At 38.2% G+C, this 24,107-nt stretch overlaps 2 protein-coding genes across 2 annotated transcripts; both read right to left on the reverse strand.

Moving 5' to 3' along the window:
* Positions 1–4,160: 4,160 nt before the first annotated feature.
* Positions 4,161–5,024, reverse strand: LOC143869994 (uncharacterized). Its single transcript, XM_077376524.1, has one exon. It carries the CDS (start codon positions 5,022–5,024, stop codon positions 4,161–4,163), a length of 864 nt encoding a protein of 287 aa, XP_077232639.1.
* Positions 5,025–10,138: 5,114 nt separating this feature from the next.
* On the reverse strand, positions 10,139–22,202 carry LOC143863921 (uncharacterized). The gene is made up of 3 exons (XM_077374723.1): positions 21,928–22,202; positions 17,619–17,728; positions 10,139–10,542 (listed from the first exon to the last, which is right to left on the reverse strand). Exons 2-3 carry the CDS (start codon positions 17,713–17,715, stop codon positions 10,316–10,318), a joined length of 324 nt encoding a protein of 107 aa, XP_077230838.1. The 5' UTR covers positions 17,716–17,728; positions 21,928–22,202; the 3' UTR covers positions 10,139–10,315.
* Positions 22,203–24,107: the final 1,905 nt, after the last annotated feature.

Genomic DNA, 24,107 nt, shown 5'->3' on the forward strand with positions numbered 1-24,107 from the left:
CACTTGATATGTTTCGATGATATTTACAGTTGTTGTGTGTCATTCCACATTTGATGACATGTCATTTTTGGGAAAGGTTGTACATTCCAAACTTGATGATATAGCTTAACTCAAATATGGATAAGATGACTGTAACATTCTAAAAAGAAACATGAAATGGTTCTTTGCAAAAAAAACTATTTGGTCTTGTTCTTTAATGAAACCTGACAATTAGGAATGGTTATTTGCAAAAGAAGCTGTTTAGGTCTTGTTCTTTATTGAAACTTGACAATGATGCTTACGGTGAGAGTGATACTGATACTTTTTCAGCCATTTTGATTTGTACTAAGTTCTTCTTCAGGTAGAACTAGATACTTTCGTGAATTATGGAATTGTACTAAATTCTTCTTCAGGTAGAACTAGATACTTTAGTGTTTTACACAAATAATTGGATTCATTTTCATGAAATCCATCTTTGGTAATTCACAGGGATTGGCGAAAAGAAGGAGCTTGTCTTGATTTGGAGTTTGATGAAGATGACTGACTTGATGAGTAAATCTTCTAAAGTCATAAAGACTATGCTTACATTTCAGTATGCATAGAGTTCACCTTTTTTGTGGAACTTTATTTTGGATCTTGATGAGAATCATACCTCATGAATGAATTCATCTAAGATCAGTGGGGTTCACCTATATGTGAAACTACCTTTTGGTTGAGTTTAGCTTGTTGTTTATCTAAAACTCTTGGTTTGTCATAAAAAGATTCATGTTTTCAGTTGGATTACAGATCTTTTATGATATAGACCATATGGTGATGTGGATGATTCAGTATTTTGCTTTGAACATTACACTATCTATCTATTGGATTGTGCTATATGTAGAACATATGAGGAGATTGTTGGGTATATAATATAACCCATGTATGTTCTAATATAAGCCCAATAAGATATTGGACCGGTGTAGTAGGCCTATTTGGGCTAGAGCCCACTAACCTATTAAAACCCTAGTGTATCTAATATATATAGGGGCTGGAGGCAACAAACTTGGTATTCCAAATTAGATACCTTGGGTGTAATGCTTCAAGCAACCTCTTGCTTGACCTAATTCCTCTAACACCAAGTGCCCATTGCTTAGTGGATGGACGGATTTTACACCTAACTGAAGGTCTCAAAATGATTGAGTTGATAGATTTACGCAAGCTCATGGTAGTGGGAGATATGGTCAATGTAAGCAAATGAATGGATGGTAGTCACCCCAGCCATGAAGATTCGATAACATGATAGATGAGATATAGGAGCGAGTGGCTGATTTCTGTGTCTGCTTTCAACATGTTCATAGAGTAGCGAATAGTGATGCTGATAGTCTAGCTCAGGCGGGAGTGGACAGAGTGGCTATGGAGATTTTTGCATTTTCTTTCCCCACTTGAAGGGCTTATTTGCTTTCTATTTGTTCTTTTTCTTGCTCTTTTTCTGTATTTGCAAACTAGCATTCTTTTCTGTATTTGCAAACTAGCATTCTTGACCTATGCTGTACAAGGGCATAAAATAATGGGCCCCACCCCAGCAGAACATGAGGTGTAAATGGTGAACCCCACCCTGTGCCTGGGCTAGAGTGAAGATCATAAGACCCAAGCTATCAAAACACAAGGTAGAATGGTGGGCCCCACCTGATGCATGGGTTTGAGTGGAATTGATGGGACCCACCTTATCATAATACAGTGTAAAATGATGGACCCCACTATATGCATAGATTTTGGTAGAGATGGTAGGCCCTACCATATCAAGACATCAAAACATGAAGTGCAAAATTGTGGGCACAAGTTGACACCCTCATACGAGAGAGAGAGAGAGAGAGAGAGAGAGAGAGAGAGAGAGAGAGATGATTTTATTGCAAAATAGAGTTAATTGATTTTATTCCACAAATCTTTTTAATGAATGAAATATTGGTAATTACAACAAAAAATACGAGCTTACTAACAGGGCTCTAAAGCTCAGCTGAAGATAAAGGGGAACAAAAGCCCTTTCTTCACAAAGCCCGGAATTAATAAGTGATAAGGTCAATGCACTACTAGTACATCATCTGAGAATTTGAAATATGCTAGATGTAAATAGCGCCAGGGCTGTTAAACAAATATCCGAAAGAGAATTCAGTACCTCTTGGTCGGGAATATCTGAATAGGAAGAACCGTCCATAGAGGGATTTAACCATGAATCCATTGATCCTTTTGAACTTATTTCCACTTTATTTTATTTTTTATTCTGACATGGAGTCAAAGGGAAATTTTCATTAATTGAACAAATGAGGTTATCCACCAAGAACTACGGTAAAGCGGTTTATGAATGTCTCTGTGGTGAACTTGATTTTTCAAAAATATAATTGTTGGTCAGTATCTGAGAAGGATGTATGTGAGGCTAAAGACTTCCCATACATCTGAAATTAATACCACTACTTCAATCTTTTTCAATAAAATCATCACGTAGTAAATCAACAAATTGGAGTCGGCGGCACTCCTAGGGTTTTGTCATATAGGATTACTGGGGAAGAGGATCAAATTGGCCATTGCCAACCCGTCATGGTCTTGAAATTATCTAATAATGGAAACAGCAACCCTAGTCACCATCTTGAGATAAAGTGTGTAGGCCGAAAAGCAATTCAGAAGTAGTTGCTAATGGAGTTGAAGTTACCAAATTATGAGGGGTCGGTATCAATTTATGTGCTCCATATATAGTTCCTAGAACCACATTTTCTAAACGAACCGATTTTGTTTTCTTTTATCTAAGAAATGCCCATACTACGCCACTTCAAATTCGAAATGATACGGGCACTCCCTTGTTTTGATAATGGCACTATTCCCTTTGGTAAAGTATGCTGCTTTTATTGGCTGCTGATAATTCCTTGGAAATTGTAACAGCCTTTAATACATGAATATAAAAAGTATAAAATGAAGAGGAGAGTGCATTATTTGAAAAAGAGTCCAGCTAGCAATTCTCACCAACCCTTTAAGCAGCTTGTTCCCAAAATGCCCTCATCCTTACATTCCCAAATTTGCAACCTTAGCATGTGATATACAATTTATTCTGAAATTGCCATCAATCAATAGATAGCAAGTTTTGCATCACCACCCCTAGATTAGTAAATTGACACCACCAGGGATGTTCAAATTGTTGGGTATATAGTATAACCCTAATTATGTTCTAGTATAAGCCCAATAAGAAAATGGACCGGTGTAGTGGGCCTACATGGTCTAGAGTCCATTAACCAGTTAATAGCCCTAGTGTATCATATATAGGGGTTGAACATATATAGGGGTTGAAGGCACCAAACTAGATACCTAGGGTGTAATGCTTCAAGCAACCTTTGCTTGATTCAACATAAATAACGATAGAAGAGAAGAGATTAAGAAAAACAAAAAAGAAAAGAAAAGTAGAAAACCAAAAGGCTATTTGATTCAACATAAATAACGATAGAAGAGAAGAGATTAAGAAAAACAAAACAAAAAAGCAAAAGTAGAAAACCAAAAGGCTATTGATATTGGCACTACCATATTTTGATAATTGCACTAACTCATCTTGTCATTTATAATTTAAACAGCCTTCAAAGATTACAACATTTCCCAAAAAGCTCCCAGAAGCCAATTAAAATGGAAAAGACAAGCTGAGTTTATGCAATTATCAAAACATGGTAGTGCCAATAACAGTAACAACTCAAAAATAATAACGGTATAGAAAAAATGGAGTCCAACAATCAATTCTCACCCCCCTTTCAAAAATCTAATTCCAAAAATACCCCCATCCAAAAGACTGCAACGTTTGCATCACTACTCCAAGATTAGTAAATTACCACCCAAGAGAGAGAGAGAGAGAGACGTAAAACAACTGTAAAAGATAAGAGATAAATTACAAGACATTTACGTTTTACAAGAAAAACAAAAGTAGAAAGCTACTGATATTAGTACTACCATGTTTTGATAATAAGACGAACTCACCTTGTCTTTTGTAGCAAGCTGGAAAGGCAATTACAAATTTACAATTTCCCAAAAAGACATCATCAGCGAATTAAAAAACAAAAGACAAGGTGAGTTCGTCCCATTATAAAAACATGGTAGTGCCAACATCAGCGCCCAAGTTAAAAAAAACCAAAAAATAATAAAGGTATAGATGAGTGAGAAGGTGTGGTTACTACTTAATACACTTTCTTAGAAAAGAGGGTGCGAATATTAAAAAGGCTAGTCGAGTTACCGTTGTTATGTTTCCCGGTGCCGGAAATCTCTCCGGCCGGAATTCGCTTCCCGTCGGCGTTGCAACTCAATTGATTCCGATACCCAATACAAAGAGGAACGCTCAAATTCAAAACCCTAACCCTAGGAGCAGTAGTACTATTTTTGTCCCCACCTCGGGGCCCACCACTGCCACGTAGACTCCCAGAATTCCGAACCAGAGGTTCGGAATTAGGTTTGGGACCCGAACCTCCACGCCGAACCTGCCGAACCGGGCTACTCCGGCCCAAATGTAAGCCGGCTCGACTTGGGCTAGCCGGAAACTTCTTCATTTTCGACTCCCCGCCAGAGTTGCTTCTAGAACACGGCGCGCTACTCGACTTCCGAACCGCCGCCGATGATTTCGGTCGGCTCAAGCCGGTCCCAGCCGATCGGCTCCGAGAGAAAGGCCAAATGTTGAGATTAATATCACCCGAGCCAACCCCGTTGTTACTCTTCTTCTCTTTCTTTCTTTTCTCGGCAGCTTCGTGGCTTATTCGGCTCGGCTCCGGTGGCTTTTTCTCACCCATCTTGAAAATATCTTTCCACCGTTTTGAGACTGAAGGTGGGGGTTCTGGGTCAGGTTCGGATCCGAGTTCGGCTTTTTCAGGGTCCGAATTTTGGGGGAGGAGAGGGAGAGGAAGGAGGACACCGTTGGAAAATAATTCGTCTGCTGAGGGTAAATTGGGTTGTGGAAAATTAGGGTTTCTGAGCATCCAAAATTCGAATTCAGGTGAAGAAGAAGAATCATTGCTTTTTCTTGCAGAGATTTCTGTTTTGTTTTTCTCCATTTTTAGAGGAAGAGATAGAGAAGAAGAAGAAGAAGAAGAAGAAGGGTTTTGTGGGTATGTGAACAAACTCTGTTATGACTTATGGGTTATAATTTGTGTTGAAGGGGGCACATGGAGGTGTGCAGAGAGGACCCACCTGTAATAAAGAAAGGGGTGGGAGAGGGGAAAATTGATGGGTTTTTTTTCTGGTGGTGGATGTATATAACTATATGTCTATAACTACAATCTTAGCTCAATATTCTGTCGATCACATGTAAAGGGAATTAGGAATTTTTAAGAAAGGAAAACCAGAGTTGCAGAGAGAGAGAGAGAGAGAGAGAGAGGGGATTGGGAATGAGTGATGTCATGTGAATATGTAATGGGTGGTTTGTGCTCGGAGTCATGTCTTCATCTGTTTGGTGTCCCACATGGCGTTGACACCAAACGTTTGCATTTCTTTCCACTCAACTCTGGTCTTATCTTCTTGTAACGATTATTTGGTAAATAATTGTTCAAAAAATATCTTCGAGGGAGAGATTGATATTTCCACCCTCTTATTCTCAAAAAATTTCTTGGGAAAAGGCCTCATGGGTTGCTTAAAAATTCTAAAATTTAGGGAGAGTGGCACCCAAAATCGAGTGGAAATAAAGTACATAAAAAACGTTATTTTTTTCTCTTTTATCTCATTTTTCCTGTTTTTTCATCTCTGCAACCCCAGAGAGGAGGAGGAGGAAAAGGAAGAAGAAAAAAAGAAGAAGAAGAGAAGATAAAGAAGGAAAAGGAAGAACTGATGCTAGAAAAAAAAAATGAAAGGCTCCCTGGAAATAATGAAAAGAGAGGAGGAAGAAGAATATATAAAAGAAGAATCGAAGCTGGAAAAATATGGAAGGCGCTGAAAAAATAAAAATAGAAGAGAAAAAAGTAAAAGAAGAATCGACGCTGGAAAAAATAAAAGACGACTGAACTCAGTGTCATCTCAGTTAAACTCGGGATCATTAAGGTTTAACTCGTGGTCATTTTTCATCTCAGACCATAAGTCAGACCTAGATGACTTCGAGTTGATTGAGATGACCCTAAGTGAATTCGGGAGGAGTGATGACCCCAAGTCAAACGGGCTGACCTGGGTCAAACCGAGATGACCCTAAGGGATGTGCAGGTTAAAATTGGAGGGTGTTGCGACCAAAACGGAGGGGTGGTGAGCTGAATAATAGGCTCTCCCATAAGTAGGGGTGGCAAAATTGGCCGAACTGAGCAGAAACCTAGCCGAAACCAAACCGAAAATTCGGTTTCGGTTTAGTTAAACTAAACCAATTCAAATTTCAGTTCGGTTTCGGTTCGGTTCAGTTCGTTTTGCTTCGGTCTGGACAATGATAAATGCGCCCCTTTTTATAGGAAAATGATAAATGCACCCCTTTTCATCAGTTTCAGTTTGGAGTGTAAGCATGTTCGGCTCGGTTCGGTTCAGTTTGGAGTGTAAGCATGTTCAGCTCGGTTGGGTTTGGGTCAAACCGAACCGTTGCCACGCCTACCCATGAGGCCATAAGAAAATTTGTCAGAGTACGAAATGGGGCCCACAGCGAGGCTAATTAGAAAAGTGAAGATTCTAGAAAGAGAAAAGATACGGCATATATGTTAATGGCTTTTGTTGGGTGGCAAAATGATGAGTCATGTGAAGACGGAAAACATTAACAGCTTTACACACATCAATGAAGGTAGGACCCACCTAGCATTTTTATGACAGTAACCCTCACGTGCCCCTTTCATAAATCATTTCACTCTGCTTAGAAGAGAGTTTAGGATTTTAATAACAGGAAAAAGGCCAGTCAGTCCATCCCTCTACACAAAACTTATGAAATAATTTTAATTAACCCATTAAAAAGCATGGTTTTAAATTTCGGACCAAAATTTCGGATTTAGGTTGAGGCAGAAACCGAAATTTGGCGAAACTCGAAATTCCAAGTTTTGCCAAATTTCGGACATTTTGGCCGAAATTTCGTGAAATTGATTTTTTTTTTTTTAAATATAGATATGTCAGCCAAAATTTGGTAAATATTTAAATAATAATTTTTTTCAATTACGAGCTTTGAGCTGAAATTTCGGTTTCGGTCAAGACAGAAATGATATCCGAAACTGAAATTTAAAACCATATTAAAAAGTAGGGGAATAATTATACTCTTGTGTTTTCTCATATTTTTCAAAGCTAAAACCTGGATTTTATAATCTAAAACCTGGATTTTATAAACCTAGATTATAAAATCCATGTACGATGTATCCAATCGACCCATCAATTTTCACTTTAAATTCAATGAACTGTCCTTTTCACAAACACTGAAAAAGAAAGTTTTTTCACTTGTGGGGCCCACTTTCTACCAAAATAAAGGGCAATTATTTATATTGGTACGGTTTTTGCCTGGGCCACCTCCTGCTAGTGTAAAAGAGTCATCATAAATACACTAGAAGGGAGTGGCCTGGGGAAGAAAATGGAGAGAGTATATTACTTCTTTTAAAATTGAAATGCAATCAAATGCTGCCACGTGGTTTGCCGTGATACCTTGAGAAAGCAACTTCTAGTAAACCTCAAACCTCAGTGCAAACATCGAGGAGTAGTAAATGTAAGCCTTTGGAGAAAACTTTTCTCGACAAGGCCCGAACTTTCCTCATACGACCCCAAAAGTTTTCCCACACGGCCTGGTGTTTTCCCAAGATGACCCGAACTATTGCCAACGCGACCCCAACTTTTCCTTCCCTCTTTTTTCTCATTTTTTTTTCCGCACCTTCCATTTTCTATGCATTGATTCTTCTTTTTTCTCTTTTCTATTTTTCTGACGCCTTTCGTTTTTTCGGCATCAGTTCTTCTTTTTTCCTCTTCCTCTTCTCACTGTTCTTCTGAGCTTTAGCGATAGTCGCTGATGATGGTGGAGACGAAAAACAGAAAAAGTAGAGAAGAAGAGAGCATTTAGTCTTTTTCACCGCACAACACCACACGGACGTGAAATCAAATAAAACTCCGTTCGCGTGTCATTTCAGAAATATAACACAACCGCCACTATTTAGAGGCTACCGATATGGTTACGGCTTATTTAGAAGGATATCATTATAAAATAAAGATTCCTGTAAATAAAACATGAAATTGCTTTTTTAATGAATAATAAAAAGTGGAAAACAAGAAATTCTGAAAAAATCCTTTCCAGAAAATTCCTACAATCCAAACTGGGCCTTGGGAAAAATAAAATTATGAAAGAGAAAAATAAACTTTGGGCATGGAGGAAAATAAGAAATGATAAACATTCATAATTCATCATTTAGATTGCTTTAAACATTTCATCATGAGTTCATGCTATTGAGTATTAAATTTGATATAAATCAGAGGTAACACAATCATGGATCATAATACCAAGCATTAATGAAAATTCATGAGTTATTGTGCAATACAGTTATTCAGTAGCCCTTATAATAAGTTGGCAATCCACAGTCAACACTTACTGTGTCTTCTTCTAAGCTTTCTTTCTAATTTTCATTATTCTTGTTAGGTAAACTACCTCTTCTCTCCATCTGTATCTCCCAGTATAACTCTCTCTCTCTCTCTCTCTCTCTCTCTCTCTCTCTCTCTCTCTCTTCTTATCTATGTATAGTTGAAAAACACATTGAGGCACGTGCATGTCTATAAATACATACACACATACATGCATGCATGCATACATACATACATACATAGAAAGATAGATAGATAGATATAGATGTGTATGTACAGATGTATGAAATAAAAGCATCAATCTATGACAAACCATATGGATTTGATTCAGCCTGTGAGCATGCATGATCTACTCAGCCTATATTATTCCAAAATCTGTCCATTTTATTAATGGAGAATTCAAAGCAATATTCTATGGAATTTTTTGGAGCTATTTTGATTGGTTTCTATCACTTTAATACTTGTTAAATTCATGATGGGCAGTAATAGGAAGTTTTGAGTATGATTGAGGTTTGGAAGTTTTTCTGGCAAGTAGAAAAGTGGAACTGTACCCAGATAAGAAGGGAAAGCGCAGGGTAGAGAGAAATGGAACAACTATGGATAAGAATTGGTGGGCTTTTTTTGAGCATTTTGCATTGTAAACAACCACCACATGTTTGTGTATTTTAATAGTTTTCTAGAATGTCTTTTTTTCAATCATTGAATGTTTGTGAGGTTATAATAGAATAGATGATAGTTTATTATAAGTATGTGTGGATGAGTTGCTGGAGACTTCCATAGAATTAAATTTTGTTTTGAGCATTTTTGAAGTGTTTTGATGTGTGATCCTATTCTTCTGTAGTTTTCCCCTTGTATTGCTTGTCTGATTTTGGCATGGAGTGACAATTTTGTGTTTTGTGTTCTTGAATTTCCTTATATAGTTATATCAATGTGGTACCAGAACTTAAATTTTTTGGGAACTTCTCTATTAAATCATAGTTCAACAAGATAGTATAGATGATTCAAACACAGAGAGAAAGGGGTCAAACAACCCCACTGGTGGTCTTCAAAAAAATGAAAATGAGATTGGGAACTGCTATGTGGAAAAGTAAACTAATGATTTTTCTCGAACTACCGATTAACAAAGTAAAAAAAAAAAATTTTTTTTGCTAAAACATTCTTTAAATTTCCATCATTATAGTGTATTTAATTATTATATTATACTTTCTTTATGAAACTAATGAATGCAGTGGCTTTTTCATACATTTTGCGTCTATTTTAAGTATATGTATGTGTTCGTATACATTTTCAATTTAGAATGAAACTGATTAGTCCAAACATGAACAACAATACATGTAATTAGATATTTGATCTTGTTAAAGCACTATGAATGGTTGTCTTGCAATACCCATGAACCTGATAAGGGCATGGGTATTTTGCAATACTCATGAACCTGATATTTTGCAAAAACACTTGCAACTTACCTGGGTCAATAGAAGGATATTAGGTTTATTGTTAACTCACCCGAGTCAACCCAGTTTTCCGTCGACAAATTCTTAACTGGGTATGAGTTTTTAAACCCTACATATCAAAGTCGATAAAATATGTCTAGTATAGGTTTGCATCTGTTACCTATACCAGGATCATCTTATACGCACACAAACAATTTGGCAGAATAAAGGCATTAATCATAAAAGAGAAACTGCAAAAAGAACTAAGAAAGCTCATTCCAAAATATGTTGTGTACATTATCTCTACTTGGAATATTAGGAAAAGTGAAAAGCGAGTAAATGGAATCAAAAGGACTGAAGGCTTCATCAGTTATTTTGCACACACATTAATGAAGGCGTGGTACTAAACCCTACTCTTCTTTGTTATGAGCTTGGGCAGAATCATCCCTTTTCTCTGTTGCAGATTGGCTAATACTAGCTTTGGCTTCAGCAAGAAAGGTAGGGTCTGGCCGATGTTCACTATCCAAAGGCTCTTTCATTGCCATAAAAATGTAGAACACAATAACCAAATTCACAGATATGACAGCAAGAAATCCACTCAACAGTGTTTGTGAAGATGATGACAACTCATTTAAACCTGTATTCATAAGGAATCATGCGTGCTTATCAGAAATAGAACGTCTGATAGGAGAAATGGCAAAAAGAAATGCATCTCAACAAATATAAAGCATAAACCATCTTATATCTCTGAGCAAATCATTTTTCCTAAATGATTCTGTTAACCAAAGGAACATAAACACCTCTCACAGAAAACAACATACTTGAAAGATGAAGCAGAAGAGCACAGGTTATAAAAGTATTAGATATAAAAACTACTTTCCAATCTATTGGTTAAAGGGGTTTTCGGAGGTCAAACAAATTCACAAAGAAAACATGGCAATCCCTACACTTAGGGGCTGTTTGGATATGCGGATTTTAGAATCTTGGATTTACTCAAAATCCTGGATGAGAGACGAGAGAAGGAGGCCGTCCATCGTTTTCTGATTTCTCGTCCTTCTTTCTGTCGAGCGAGAGAATAGGAGCTCTTCACGTGTTTCCAGGTTTTAGAAATCTCAGGATGAGGGAGAGATTTCTAAAACCTGGATTTCTTACTTAAAATCCAGGATAATGGATTGGAAAAATCCAGAATTTTACAAGCTTTCAAACTAAAACCTGGATTCTAAAATCCACAGATCCAAACATCCCCTTAATGGTTGAAAAACTTTGATCGCATTAGTAAGAACACACTTTAGGTAGAGATTTCACAACGGCAAGGGCTATAAACTTCTGGCTAAGCACATGCACCCTGCGCCTCTAACTTCCTTCATCTAACTTCCAAGCTGCCATAACTAGTGCAATTCAATGCTCATTAGACAATAAACCACTCTACGTACTTGCTATCGCTCGTTTCAAGTATCTTTACATGACATTCTTGTATGTTACAGCACCTTCAGGTTTGAGCAACCATGATTTCCACATATTTAGTCGCTGGAGAACGTACCTATCAATGGTTTAGACTTTAGAGTCTGCTAGTAAATTAACACATTGCTTTCTCCAATTAAAAACTCACCAAATTCTCTATTGTCTACCTTCAATCACCAAATCAGCAGCCATAGCCCAATTTTCAGCTTCAGAACTAAAACAATCTTACACTGTGTTACTTTCTGCTACTCCAAGAGACTAAGAAGTTATCCACTAATGCAGTATCCAGTGACTGACCTTCTGCCAGGATTGGTGGCCCTAACAACATTTGTATAGCCCTACATATTGATGTGTACGCTCCATGGAATCGGACCAAACAACCCATAATATATAGTTGCTTGTATGTATCCCTCTCAAGGGTGATGGAGAAATTGGCACATCTAATTGGCTGCAAAAATAATGCAAAGTCCATACCATGCTCCAGTACAAAAAAAAGGATCACCAATTTGCTGCACTTGCTTTTCACTTGTCTTACTATTGAAAACACACGGTGTACTGATTGACTTGCAGTTGTACTATGAAATCTTTAGGCATATTTGTTTTGTATTGAAACTGTAAAAGAATGTTGATGTATTGAGATGGAACCCATCATATATGTAGGAAAGGGTTTTCCATTGGCTTTGGGTTTTTTCCTTTTGTAATTTGTTTAAGTCACTTAAGCGACTAAATGTAAGTTGTGGGAGGGCCCTCCTTGGGATTTGTACAGAAAGGGAAATAATGTTGACCCGTGCAAGTTAGCTAGTTCCAAGATGAAACAGATTGTGTTAATCATTACCAATGGCTGAATGTTTCTTCATAATCTAGGTCGTATTGTTGATTGTATTCATTAGCTAGAGTCTCGTCTTGTAGCCATCAATTGATCAACCTAATTTTTACTTTAACTTGTAGATACATTTGCAGGAAATGTCATTCACATCAGTTGGTTTTATTGTGATCTCCCATATGTCATTCTTACATAAAGCGTCTGTTTCTTCTACCATGGCTTTATCAACCTGTCATTTTTGCTAACTTCCAAGGAAGAAGGTTCCTAGGGTTTCCACCATTGAGTTTCAACACATGTTGTCTCTATCCAACCGTGTGTTTCAATCGATCCACAAGACCATCATTACCAAGATTTACAAGACCATCATTACCAAGATTTTCTTCACATTCAGTACACGATGTTGCATGTTCCCTAATTAAGCATCAAATAAGGTATGTGAAGTTACGAACCATATAGCAGGTGGGGGTCAACTTAATCACAAATGAGTGGTGGATGCATCTATCACCCCCATAATCTCAGGCCGATAGAGGGGTGGTTATAGAGAAATTAGAGTGTATTCATCAGACATAAAATGGCATGTGATTAAAATCTTCCATGCATTCAAGGGATCACATTGGCCTTCATATCCGTCGTTCTATCCATGGTTTCAAATTTCGGTTTCGGAAAACGTTCCGATCCTCACCGAAAACGAAATTTCGGGTGAAATCCACAAAACCAAATATAATAATATTTTATTTCACAGAAAATTTAGGCTGAAATTTCGTGAAAGTATTAAATAATTATAAAATCTCGTGAAATTCCTTAAATTTCGGTCGAAATTTCGGGGAAAACGAAACTTTCGAAATTTCGAACAAAATATTGTAATGTTGGAAATTGATTTATGTGCTCCAATGTTTTGATAAACAAGCGCTCCAACTTTTGTCGTGTAGTATTTAACGGGCTGTCGGAGAAATATTACGGTTCTCAAAAAGCTCTTAAAGCCCTTAAATACTACACGACAAACATGTGGAGCGCATGTTTATCAAAACATTGGAGCGCTGAAATCATTTCCCTGTAATGTTTTGGATATCTACAATTTCGGTTTCGGGGTTGACCGAAACCTGAAATTTCGGATTTCGGTCGAAATTTAAAACTTTGGTTATATCCAACCACAAGGCACATTAACAGATTTTGGAGAAAGTTTTCATTATGTGACAGCTAGAATATGAGCAAAAAAATGCACCTGAATGAGCTGAGAGTAGGGTATTCCGGAGGAAAAACAGACTGTGGAGCACAGGAGCAGAATGCATATTAATAGTATGTATTGCAGTATGAAAAGTTCATATCGAAAGGTAACCATCCACAAAATAGCATAAAAAAATCCATATAGAGAAGCAATTGGGCCCAAACATGAATGCAGTAATTCAAGAAAAGAATACATGATTGTATTATGAGAATCAAACGAAAGTTGTTTACAAGCTGACAACTATGACAAAGTCGATGCTTGGGATCATTGTGACATGGAGACAAAACAGACTAATTTGAGAATAGAGTAACAAGGATATCACACAAAACAGACTAATTTGAGAATAGAGTAACAAGGATATCACACATGTTTGTCCCGGACATTCCCATGTAGTATGAATAAAGTAGTAAGGACACCATAATTAGTATAAGCTAAACAATGGGGCCAGACAAAGGGATAGGCGACATATAACAGATAAGGCTTCTACTCTAGAACTGAAGATGGATTATAACTGTACAAGCAAACAGCAAATAGATATTTCCCTTTTTTTCTTTTCTTTTTTAAGCACAAGCAGGTAGAGGTTTTCTCACTGCAAACCTTTGCAAGGAGCTTCCCCGTTCACAGATCCTTCACAATGACACACGTTGGTGTGAAGGAAAAATAGCAACCAAACTAAGAAGTAAATTGAGAGGCTGGTCGGAGTTATCATTCAATATTAGGTACTACATATACATCGGTGATACTAAAGGAACTAAAAGAAGAGGAGACGAAAGCAGAACCAACACGGGAGATCAAAAGGGAAGAGCCATCACACATAATAATATGAGAAGAATTGGATGGTGGTAATGTTACCTGAGTCGTCAATAATGTAATGTGTGATGCATGTCCGCAAAGACAAAGCTTCAGATGCGTAGTGAAAGATAGATTGTATGTGAGATTATATAAGGATGAGAATCATATCAATGGTAGCAATCCACAGCCGTATGATTACGATTACCACAAATATGGCAGATATAGAACTCCTGAGTTGGGGAGGTAAGCACAATAAGAAACAGTGCTGCCTAAAGCACAAGGACAAAAAATGTGGTTGGCAAGGCCTAGATGAGCTAGTGGTGTGGGAGAAGACCTCCCTGGGCATGTTGCGACCCATCCTATGATGTTATAGTAGGATAGGTGCTGGGATGTGCACCATAATGCAACGGAGGTAGTTGCAGATATTGAGGAAAACTGTGACCATGACCACGTCTACCTCTAGTGGTGTGTTGGATGAGTAGGGCACATCAAGGTGTAAGAAGAAGGTGTTGAAGACATAAGAGGCTTAAAAGAGGCCTTCGATGCAAACAAAGGCCACCACGATGAATGAGTAGCACTCGGAACTCAGAAAATGAAAGAAAAACCAAGCGTGTGAAGAAAGAAGTGGTGAACATAACTTACTCATCACCAAGTCCATGTTGAGTGAAGCGGATATTGTCACGCTCATCGAGACGTTGTTGGATGGCAGCAAGCTAATTGAACAGCCTTTTCTTGATGAAATATTTTTGGATAGATGACTTGCCTTTCTGTTGTTATGAATCTCAATCCGTAGTTGCATGATATGAGCTCCAGATTGCGCGGAGTATAAGGCAAGAGGAGCCCTCCAAATTACGAGGAAAGGTCAGATAGAGGACTTGAGCAAGCACCGAGAGAGAGAGAGAGAGAGAGAGAGAGAGAGAGAGAGAGAGAGAGTATATTTAATCCATGCCCCAATCAATTGGTCCTTGGCATACCAAGAACATATTCCGAATTATGCTTCCATCGCAAACCCGAATCTCTTCCAGAACGTCCACTACTCCCCTTACCTTCACAAGCTTATCAGGGAGTATTACCAAACCCTCAATTCGATCACGGATAGTCGCATACAACTGGGAGAATCTAGCCTTTGTAAAGGGGAAATTATCATGGGAAGCTTGATGGTGACAAATTGGGATAGAATAGGGAATAAAGAGGCGAATGATAAGGAAACACGTAAAGGAAAATAAGCCATGAGAAATAATGAAAAATATGGTGACCGAGAAGGAAGAGAAAGAGATCAAGAAGAGGTGAAAGATATTTAGATAGAGAATGTACAGGGAAAAAAAAGAAAGGGGATACTCTAGGGTTCAAAAAGAGGAAAAGGAGGGGTACACAAAGAGGAAAAGGAGAAAAGAGGACACTCTAGGTTTCGAATGGAAGGCTAGGGTTTTAAAAATTTCGAAGAGAAGAGGGGATTTTCGTGTGGCTTGCTAAATTTAGTAGGTTTTGTGCTAACGTGCATAGAGGAGGAAAAGGAGAGAAGAGGACATCCTAGCTTCCAACTGGAAGGCTATGGAGGCTTGGGTATTGAAACTTTTGAAGAGATAGGATGGAGGAATGTTCTTGAGGTTTGATGGGCTCGTGTTAACATTAATCTATTTTAGAGTTGAGGAGCTAAAAACCATTTATAGCCGAGACGAAGAGATTCACTACCATCACATCAGAGAAATCCAAGAAACTCTAAGAAAGGAAAAGCACAACACCAACTTAAAGAAGTGTGTTTTGGTAACAGACAAACTTATCTTCTTGGGATTCGAGGTTACATCTGAAGGACTCAAGGTGGATAAGTCAAAGATTCAAGCCATTTTTGAGTCGCCCACACCGAAGAACATTCACGATGTTCTCTCTTTCCACGGCCTGGCAAGTTTCTATCCGAGATTTATTCACGGCTTCAACACTCATGGCTCCAATTACCAATTGCTTGAAGTGAGGAAAGTTTGAATGATCACCACAAGCCTAAACGAGCTTTAAAGGCGCTTGAGAAATATGATAACAAGCTTCACTCATTAAGTGAGGCTCATGTTAACAAAAGAAAGAAGGGGAAAACAAAGGGGAGGAAGTGGGATTTCATGGGGAGGGTTAAAACTCTAGAAGCTTAGGGACCTACAAAGATGAGAAGATGGATATAAGAGAAAAGGAATAGGAAGGAAGAAATAGAAAGGAAAGCGGAAAGAAATAGATGAAAAGTTCTATGAAAGTAAGGAGAGAAATGAGAAATAGAAGTACCTTGGAAGAAGAGTAGTTGATGCCCCTTTAACCTAGATCGAGTTGCTCTGATAACATGTAAATAATAGAGTTTTTAATGGTGAGAGAGAGAGAGAGAGAGAGAGAGAGAGAGAGAGAGAGAGATTCTTAACTCAGTTTCTTCATTAACCATAAATAATCACAATACATTGGTTTATACATAAAAAGTCAAATGACCAAAATACCCTTTGATGGATTTCAACCTTCTCTAGTAGGTTGGTCATAGGGTCTGCAAGGGAAAGGGGTTTTTTCAATCAAAAATTTTAAGTTATACTCAATTTAAGAAATTGAGATTTAGCTAATGCAAGGTTGTCTTTAGTGAGCTAAATGATAGTTTTTTTTTTTTAATGGTTATTGAGCTAAATGACTTACACATTTTTACGTCATGAAGTGGCCAAATACCCCTGGTAACCCTACTGTAAGTTGGATTAATTTTTTGTTTTTATTATTACAACTGTAAGTCGGATTAATAACGTGCACGATATGTATTTTACAAGAATTTCGACCAACAACAATACAGGTGCAATCAACGTGAAAGGGTTGAAAAGAAAGGGTTTTGAAACTTGGAGAATAAGAGAAAGATCAAGAAGGAGGGAAAAGAATTATCCTTGAAGAGAGAAAAGATTAGGGTTTTGAAAGAGAAGATAAAGGGGACGGTTAAAAAGGGTGCTAAGGAAGATAGAAGGAGAAAAAGAAATTTTAGAGGAAATAGGAGATTTCAGAGGAGACAGAGTACCTTATTTGAATCAGATCCAGCCTTTTATGTGGCTGCAACATGCTCTTCTATCATGTAAAATCAGTAATACTTGGATTCATAAAAGACAAGGTGAAGAAGAATAATAGAATATATATGGAGAGGTGCATGAATGGAGAAGGGGAGACAACTTTCATCCCCGCTATAGGTCAAATGACCAGTAATATAATACAACTGATATGAGGGGAAAAGACTAAAATATCCTTAGTGTGAATACCACTGAATGCACAATTCCCTCACATGATCAACCAATTTTTTTTTTGAATGGCAGTAATCAACTAAGATTTATTGACCCAAAATATTAGCTTAATGGAGAAAGATAAGCAATGATCATAAATAGAATCGTGAATGCATACCAAAATAGTTAAAGATTACCCGGAACCATATGGTGATTAAACCCATATAAAATCACAAGTGGAGCTATCCACATCAACATAGATGCAAAGAAGAACTTTCTTATCACTCCAGACATTGACACCAACTGCCTGCAATGAAACAAATAACAACTGGAATAAAGACAGATTGTTGCATTATCTCCTTGTCAAAGTGAAAAGTCACTCACAAATTCCCATGTATTGAAAATAACGGGAGGCTACACACAGTGTAAAAGATGAGATGTGTCATGAACTCATAATGAAATCTACATATGCACAATATTATGGTCATGCGTTAAAGGGAGCTACAGTTTTTTAGATTTTTTTAATGACCTTATGAAATGATGTTCAAAAGCAGTGGGGTGCAACACGAGGATCGAGAATTTTTTAGATCAACCCCATGAAAGAGAATCATCTTTCAAGTGTCGAGTTGGGGACATCGAATCCAGCATTTAAGTTGGAATTCAACAAGAAATGTGTTCAAGGACTTCTGTTTCAAGACTTCACAAGAAAATGGATCAAAAATATTGCAAGGAAGCACCCCCAAAAAAGAAAATCAAAGCCAAATGGGCTCCACCACCTACCAACTCTATTGAACTTAGTTTTGATATTTATTTGTCACCTACCAACTCTATTGAACTTAGTTTTGATATTTATTCCAGGGAAAATCTAGGGTAGTCTGGTGGGGGAACGTGGTTTTAGAGGAGAAAACATAGATAATATCCTATCATTTTTTGTGGCGATAGGATGGGTTGACTCAAAAGAGGCGGAGATTCGTGCATTGCAAATCGGAATCAACGTATCTAGAAAATTTATCTCCTTCCATAGAACTCAAATAGTGGCTAGCATTACCACATTCCAGAGGTTTTTCCTGTTATTTCCGCCAAGATACGAGGGGCAAACTTGTTATCAAGTATGGTACTCTAGTATGATAGTGATATCATGGTCAACAGGTAGAAGCATCATGGTGCAAAAACTAGCATCGAATATTGATGAGATAGTGGAAATCTGCAGCAGCAGATCATTACATGGCTTTTCTTGCATTCCAAGAAGTGCCAATGAGCTAGCAGGAAAAATAGCCAAATTGGGCGTTAGTAGGGAACTCTTTACATAGGGCAACCTCTGCCCCCTTGTAGCATCTTTATTTTGTTTAATAAATCATTACCTTTTTCAAAAAAGAAAGAAAGCCATGTTGGAATCATAAGATTCCACTGATATGGCTCCCATTCTATCTCTTCTACTCATTAATATGCATTAACTCATGCATGTTACTAATTTATCCAAGAATCACTTTCTGAAAAGTATAGATGGGTGGATTCTTGCTTCCTATATAATAAGTGTATCTTGAGTCTTACTCTTACCTATTCTTTTAGAGTGAAAGACTGCCAAAACTCTACTTGCTCCACTTGCAAACTGCCCCTTTGAGAGTTCCAACTTTAACTAAAAGCATCGTGGTATCCAAAACTATAGGCAGGGACAAGTGAGGATCCTTAGGAATTATTTTGGGAATGCCTCTTCTAGATTGCTAGTAAATCAGTAATAGAAGGCAATCAAGCTTAACAGGCACTTAGGAGGCAATAACAATTTGGCGATGTAAACTTGCCCGCTATAGTGGATGGTCCACTAACTCCATACCAGATATTAATTCAAGAACTGAAGCATGGTGTACATGAAAGATATTCCATATTTGACTTTTCATCTACCCATCCGACCACATTAAAATCGCTAGCAATACACAATGGAGAACAAGACTTTTGATTGTCCAAGTCCTCCCTAGAGAAACTTTATCTTAACTTCATTACAGGAGTGATAAACCAATGTCGTTAAGCAAGCGAACAAAATCCACTCTAAAACCAAACTGAAAGAGAAACTCTTCAAAACATCTACCCATTTACTCCTAGGACCCAAAACTGACTCATCCTGGCATGATTCGACTGAGCTAGAGGACTTCTCATAATTGATTATGGAATATCGATAAGCAACTTCAAGGGTTCCTTCCAAAATGTTGGTCTTTGCAAAGTATATTAAAATTGTTGTTATGACTTCCTCACTCTCACACTCACTCACCTTCTTAGTGGATTTTTAGAAGTCAAAAGATTATATAGTTTGACAAATGAATATCTCCTTTTAACATTTATTTTTTAATTTCATTTTTATCAAGACTTGAAAGTATGATGATGACAGCAAGTCCATCCTAGTTGCCCACTGAGAAGTAGAAAGACATTGTTGCCGGTATAAAAAAGAAAGGACGGGAGAGCTCATACCTTTCTTAGAATTTTTCAAAATGGCATCTGGTTTTTCCATTAAAAGAGGATTCTTCGATATCGGAGTTCCTACTGCAAAGCTTTGTCATTTCCCTAATCAGCGGAGCCAAAAACACACTTACGGAAGTCATCAAGGCTTTTGGGCCTTTGGCCCACAAAAAGGATGGAGGTGGGTTTGATAAAACTTTTGACTCAAGTGGAAACAGACTTAATTAACCTACTGGAGAAGGCTCAATACTAATGTTTTAATTTAATGTTTTTAATTTTCTTATTTGGGGCTCTCATGTGTGTTCTGGGGCTAAAAAAGTTTTTCAAGGTTTGCCCTATTTGGCTACGTGAATTAGTAAATGACTAACCCTAAGTTATACGGCCGGGAAATTTATGGGAGTGTTTAGCTATGCTCTTTAAGTTTTGGGGAAGGACCACAAATGTGTGTGCAAAGCTCCAAAGTTCATCTGTGATCTCACTATCCTCGCACAAGAGAAAATCCATAAGGGTTTTGACTACATATAAACCCAAACAAACCTTCTAGTGAACAGTATGGGGCAACAAGTAGTGAATCAATGGCAAATCAAGGAAGATGGGGAGGTCAATGAGGTTTCGAGAAGCAGCCATTTAATGAATTATAGAACTATAATTCTCAAACAAGTGCATAACCATTTAATTAAGAAAAAAAGAGTAAAATCAGCAGTCCCTATTGTTGATAACAGCCCTCCACTTTTCTGTCACTGCAATAATACCTAACGAGAATAACAAAAATACCCGCTTAATTATCTCTTGTTCCTTCACCAACCACCCATTCATCATTTGACCAAACAATCGTACCACCTAGCCTTACTCTTCTCACGCAGCGCTCCCAGCCATAGTTTTAAAACTCCCCCGCGTCATCGTGGGCTGCCCCGAGTCGACTCCCTTTTTTCCTTTGGCCACGTTCCACGTTTTGCCACCGTGTTCTGTATTTTGCCCTACAAAGTTAATAAAACTCTTTTACTCTCCTAAGTTATGACCGCATCAACCGAGTACTCACCCGTGTCAACCGCATTCTTGGCGGCGTCCGCATCGAGTCGACAAGGATTTTTCTTGGCCGCATTTTGACCCGCATCCGCATTTTTAAACACTGCTCCCAACACTGAATTGTAACTAGGAGCCCCATTCTAACCCTAGAATCACCCAAGACCTCCTTGTCATAATAACTCAATTCCCTATCCATACCTTTCTTGAAATATGCTTTTTTCTCTAAACAATGCCATATTGTGGGAGAATCCAATCAATTGCACTTTCAACTTGGCATGGAGATCCAACATCTTGTTGGGATCGTTGGTCGTATTGACATTTCTAGTATGAGATGGGTATAGATGACAGGGTTGGGTGCAAAGCCCTTTACTTGAGAAATCTCGTATTTGCACTACAACATTGCCTTCTTGTTCTCGATCTTGAACTGACTGTGATATGTGCATACTATTATGGTGTTTATTGGGTAGTTGTAATGTAGTTATTATGTGTTTATGGCTTATGTGTTTTAGGGGTAGCGGGTGTTAGTTGTTGATGATGTGTCTTGTAGGTGGGCACATAGAAAAGTAATGTGTAACTACTTTGTTCTTGTGTTTAAATAGTTGTATTACAATGGAAATGTAGAGAATTTGGTAAAAAAAAAAAGAAACTTTGTCTTAGGAGACTCATGGGTCCTCTCGAATTCGTATCAGGTTCTTAGCAAAGAGACTCCCTTCTGCATCACATTGAGATTAAGGAAAGGTGTATGCACAAAAACTAGCAAAGGGACATTGCCAAGGGGATGGAATTTTACATTGCTGCAAAATTTACAATAGAGAATCCAATAAACAAAAGATATGAAAATCCCTAGAATTCAAATTGGCAAAGAAAATAGCTAAAAGGGAAGAACCAAATAAATAAATAAATAGATGTATGGGATTCAGGGCTTGAATACGAAGTCTTGAGCACTGAACTAGGGCTACAATTTCAAAAGAAAATTTAAAAAGCATAGGCATTTGAAATTCTAGAGAGATTTGGGTGGCATGATATGCTTACCTTCGATCTATCCTCTTTGAGAACTTGGTTTACAGAGATTCTGAGCTAGAGAGGAGGGACTGGATTCTGAGGTTATTTCTTGTTGATTGTCGAGAAGGGAAGGGGGAGGTGTTGGGAAGAGTGAAACTAAAATTAGAGTGACGATGGCGGGGTGCAACTTGGGTCGGGTTGGATCGGGTTGAGGCCCATCCGAACCCAACCCGATTAACTATTTACTCAGCCTGAACCCAACCCGACCTGAGTTCCAGCCCGACGAGGTTCAACCCAACCCAGCCCGAGTTTTTAAGCACTAGAAACTTAAAAAATGACCAAAAAAAAAATGCTGGGTTTCACTCCAGGTTGCCCCTCAACCAGAACCTGACCCGAAAGACACCCAATGCGACCTGACCTTTTTTTAGGTTGAACCCTTACCCGAGTTGCACCCTGATAGAGTAAAATGGAAGTTTGTGAATGTAGATAATGAGAGAGAGAGAGAGAGAAACTTGGATCGGGCTCAACCCGATTTTGGCTCAAGTTGGATTGCATTTCCTACGTCTGGATTGCGTTAGGTTTGGGAAAAGCCAACCCGGGTTAATTTTGGGTTGGATTAGGGTTGAGGCTCTAGCAACCGACCTGACCCAAACTCGACTTCCATCCTTTAATTTTATCTTGATTTGCTTTGGGTTGTTATATTTTTTGGTTTGGCCCAAGGTGAAACCAACCAACCTGACCAGATTTTGGGTTTGATGAGTTGGATTAAGGTTTAGAGGTTTAGAGGCGGGTTAAGTTAGGGTTGACCATCCTCAAACTGAGGCTTGGGGTGAGTTAGGGTTGAGGGAATGCTATCTTGTGTTGGGTTAGGGTTGGCCTCAACCCGATCCACCTAACCCAACCCGAGTTGCACCCTTCTCTGCGATACTTGGTCATTTCATGAGGTAAGGGTATTTTAGTAATTTTCACGACATGAGGTTATTTTGGACATGTATCACAGGATAAGGGCATTGTGATTACTTTTCCGTATTTTATAATTTGTACGGAATGGAATGCCATTGCCCATTAGTACCGAGTACTGACCTATGCTTAGTGCGTGTTTGGCGTACCGTTTAAAACACCGTTTGGCGTTTGAAACACCGTTTTGGAGCCAAACGGCCGTTTGGGAGTGTTTGGGTGCGCAGCCACCGTTTGAAACGCCGTTTTGAACCCTCAAAACAGCGTTTTGCAAACGGAGGGGGGGAGGTCCGTTTGCAAAACGCCGTTTTGAACGGAGTTTTTGGGCTACGGGTTTTTACATGTTTGCCCTCACCAAAACCTCTTTTTACGTATATGCGTGCGATTTTAAGCGTTACGTCAAATATAAAAAAAGTGGGGGTGTTAATATCATTCTTGAGGACACAAATTTGTTAAATTGTTAATATTTAATTCAAAACAAAGGGCTGCTGATATCATTATATGATCTCTTAATTTTGATTTTTTAAAGACAAAAGAATTAAAAGAAACCCTAGTTTCTTACTTTCTTCATCTACTTTGCAAAGTTGCAAACCCTCTCATGCCTCATTGCCTAAGCGCCTCCACTCGTCCGTCAAATCCGGCAAATCCGGCCGTTGAGAAGAAGAAGGAGAAGAACCCCAAAGGTATAGCCATTTTTTTTTTTTTGCAATGATGTTAAATTTTAATAGTGTTTGAATGAGATCCTAATGACCTTTTAATATTGGGCCTAATGAGAGAGTAGTTGAGTTACATTGAAGCCAACCAAACAATGCCCTTTTTGGTCATTTTACCACTAAAACTCTGTTTTGGGGCATTTGCAACCAAACACACAATACCTCCGTTTGCCGTTTAAAACGCCGTTTTGATCTGGCCAACCAAACATGAAAATGTCATTTGGCAAAACACCGTTTTGAACCAAAACACCGTTTTGAACCAAAACACCGTTTTGCAAAACGGAGTTTTAAACGCTATTTCAAACGGTACGCCAAACACACCCTTAGTATGCTAGTGGTGATTTCAGTTGTCATTAACCTCTATAAATAAGCTTAGGGAGATGATTTTTTCACCCCCTGTAGGATGGAAACACCCCCCTTAACTTAACGTGATTTGACGTAAAAGAGCATTAAAAAGTCTGCCCACAATTCACGTAACAGGGGGTGTACCATCCTTAGGGGGGGGGGGTATGTTATTTTCGTCATGAAATATTTTTGTTC

This window comes from Tasmannia lanceolata, unplaced genomic scaffold (genome assembly GCF_043159265.1).
Source record: "Tasmannia lanceolata isolate RefF3 unplaced genomic scaffold, GAP_Taslan_0.1 ptg000003l, whole genome shotgun sequence".
Taxonomy (NCBI): domain Eukaryota; kingdom Viridiplantae; phylum Streptophyta; class Magnoliopsida; order Canellales; family Winteraceae; genus Tasmannia; species Tasmannia lanceolata.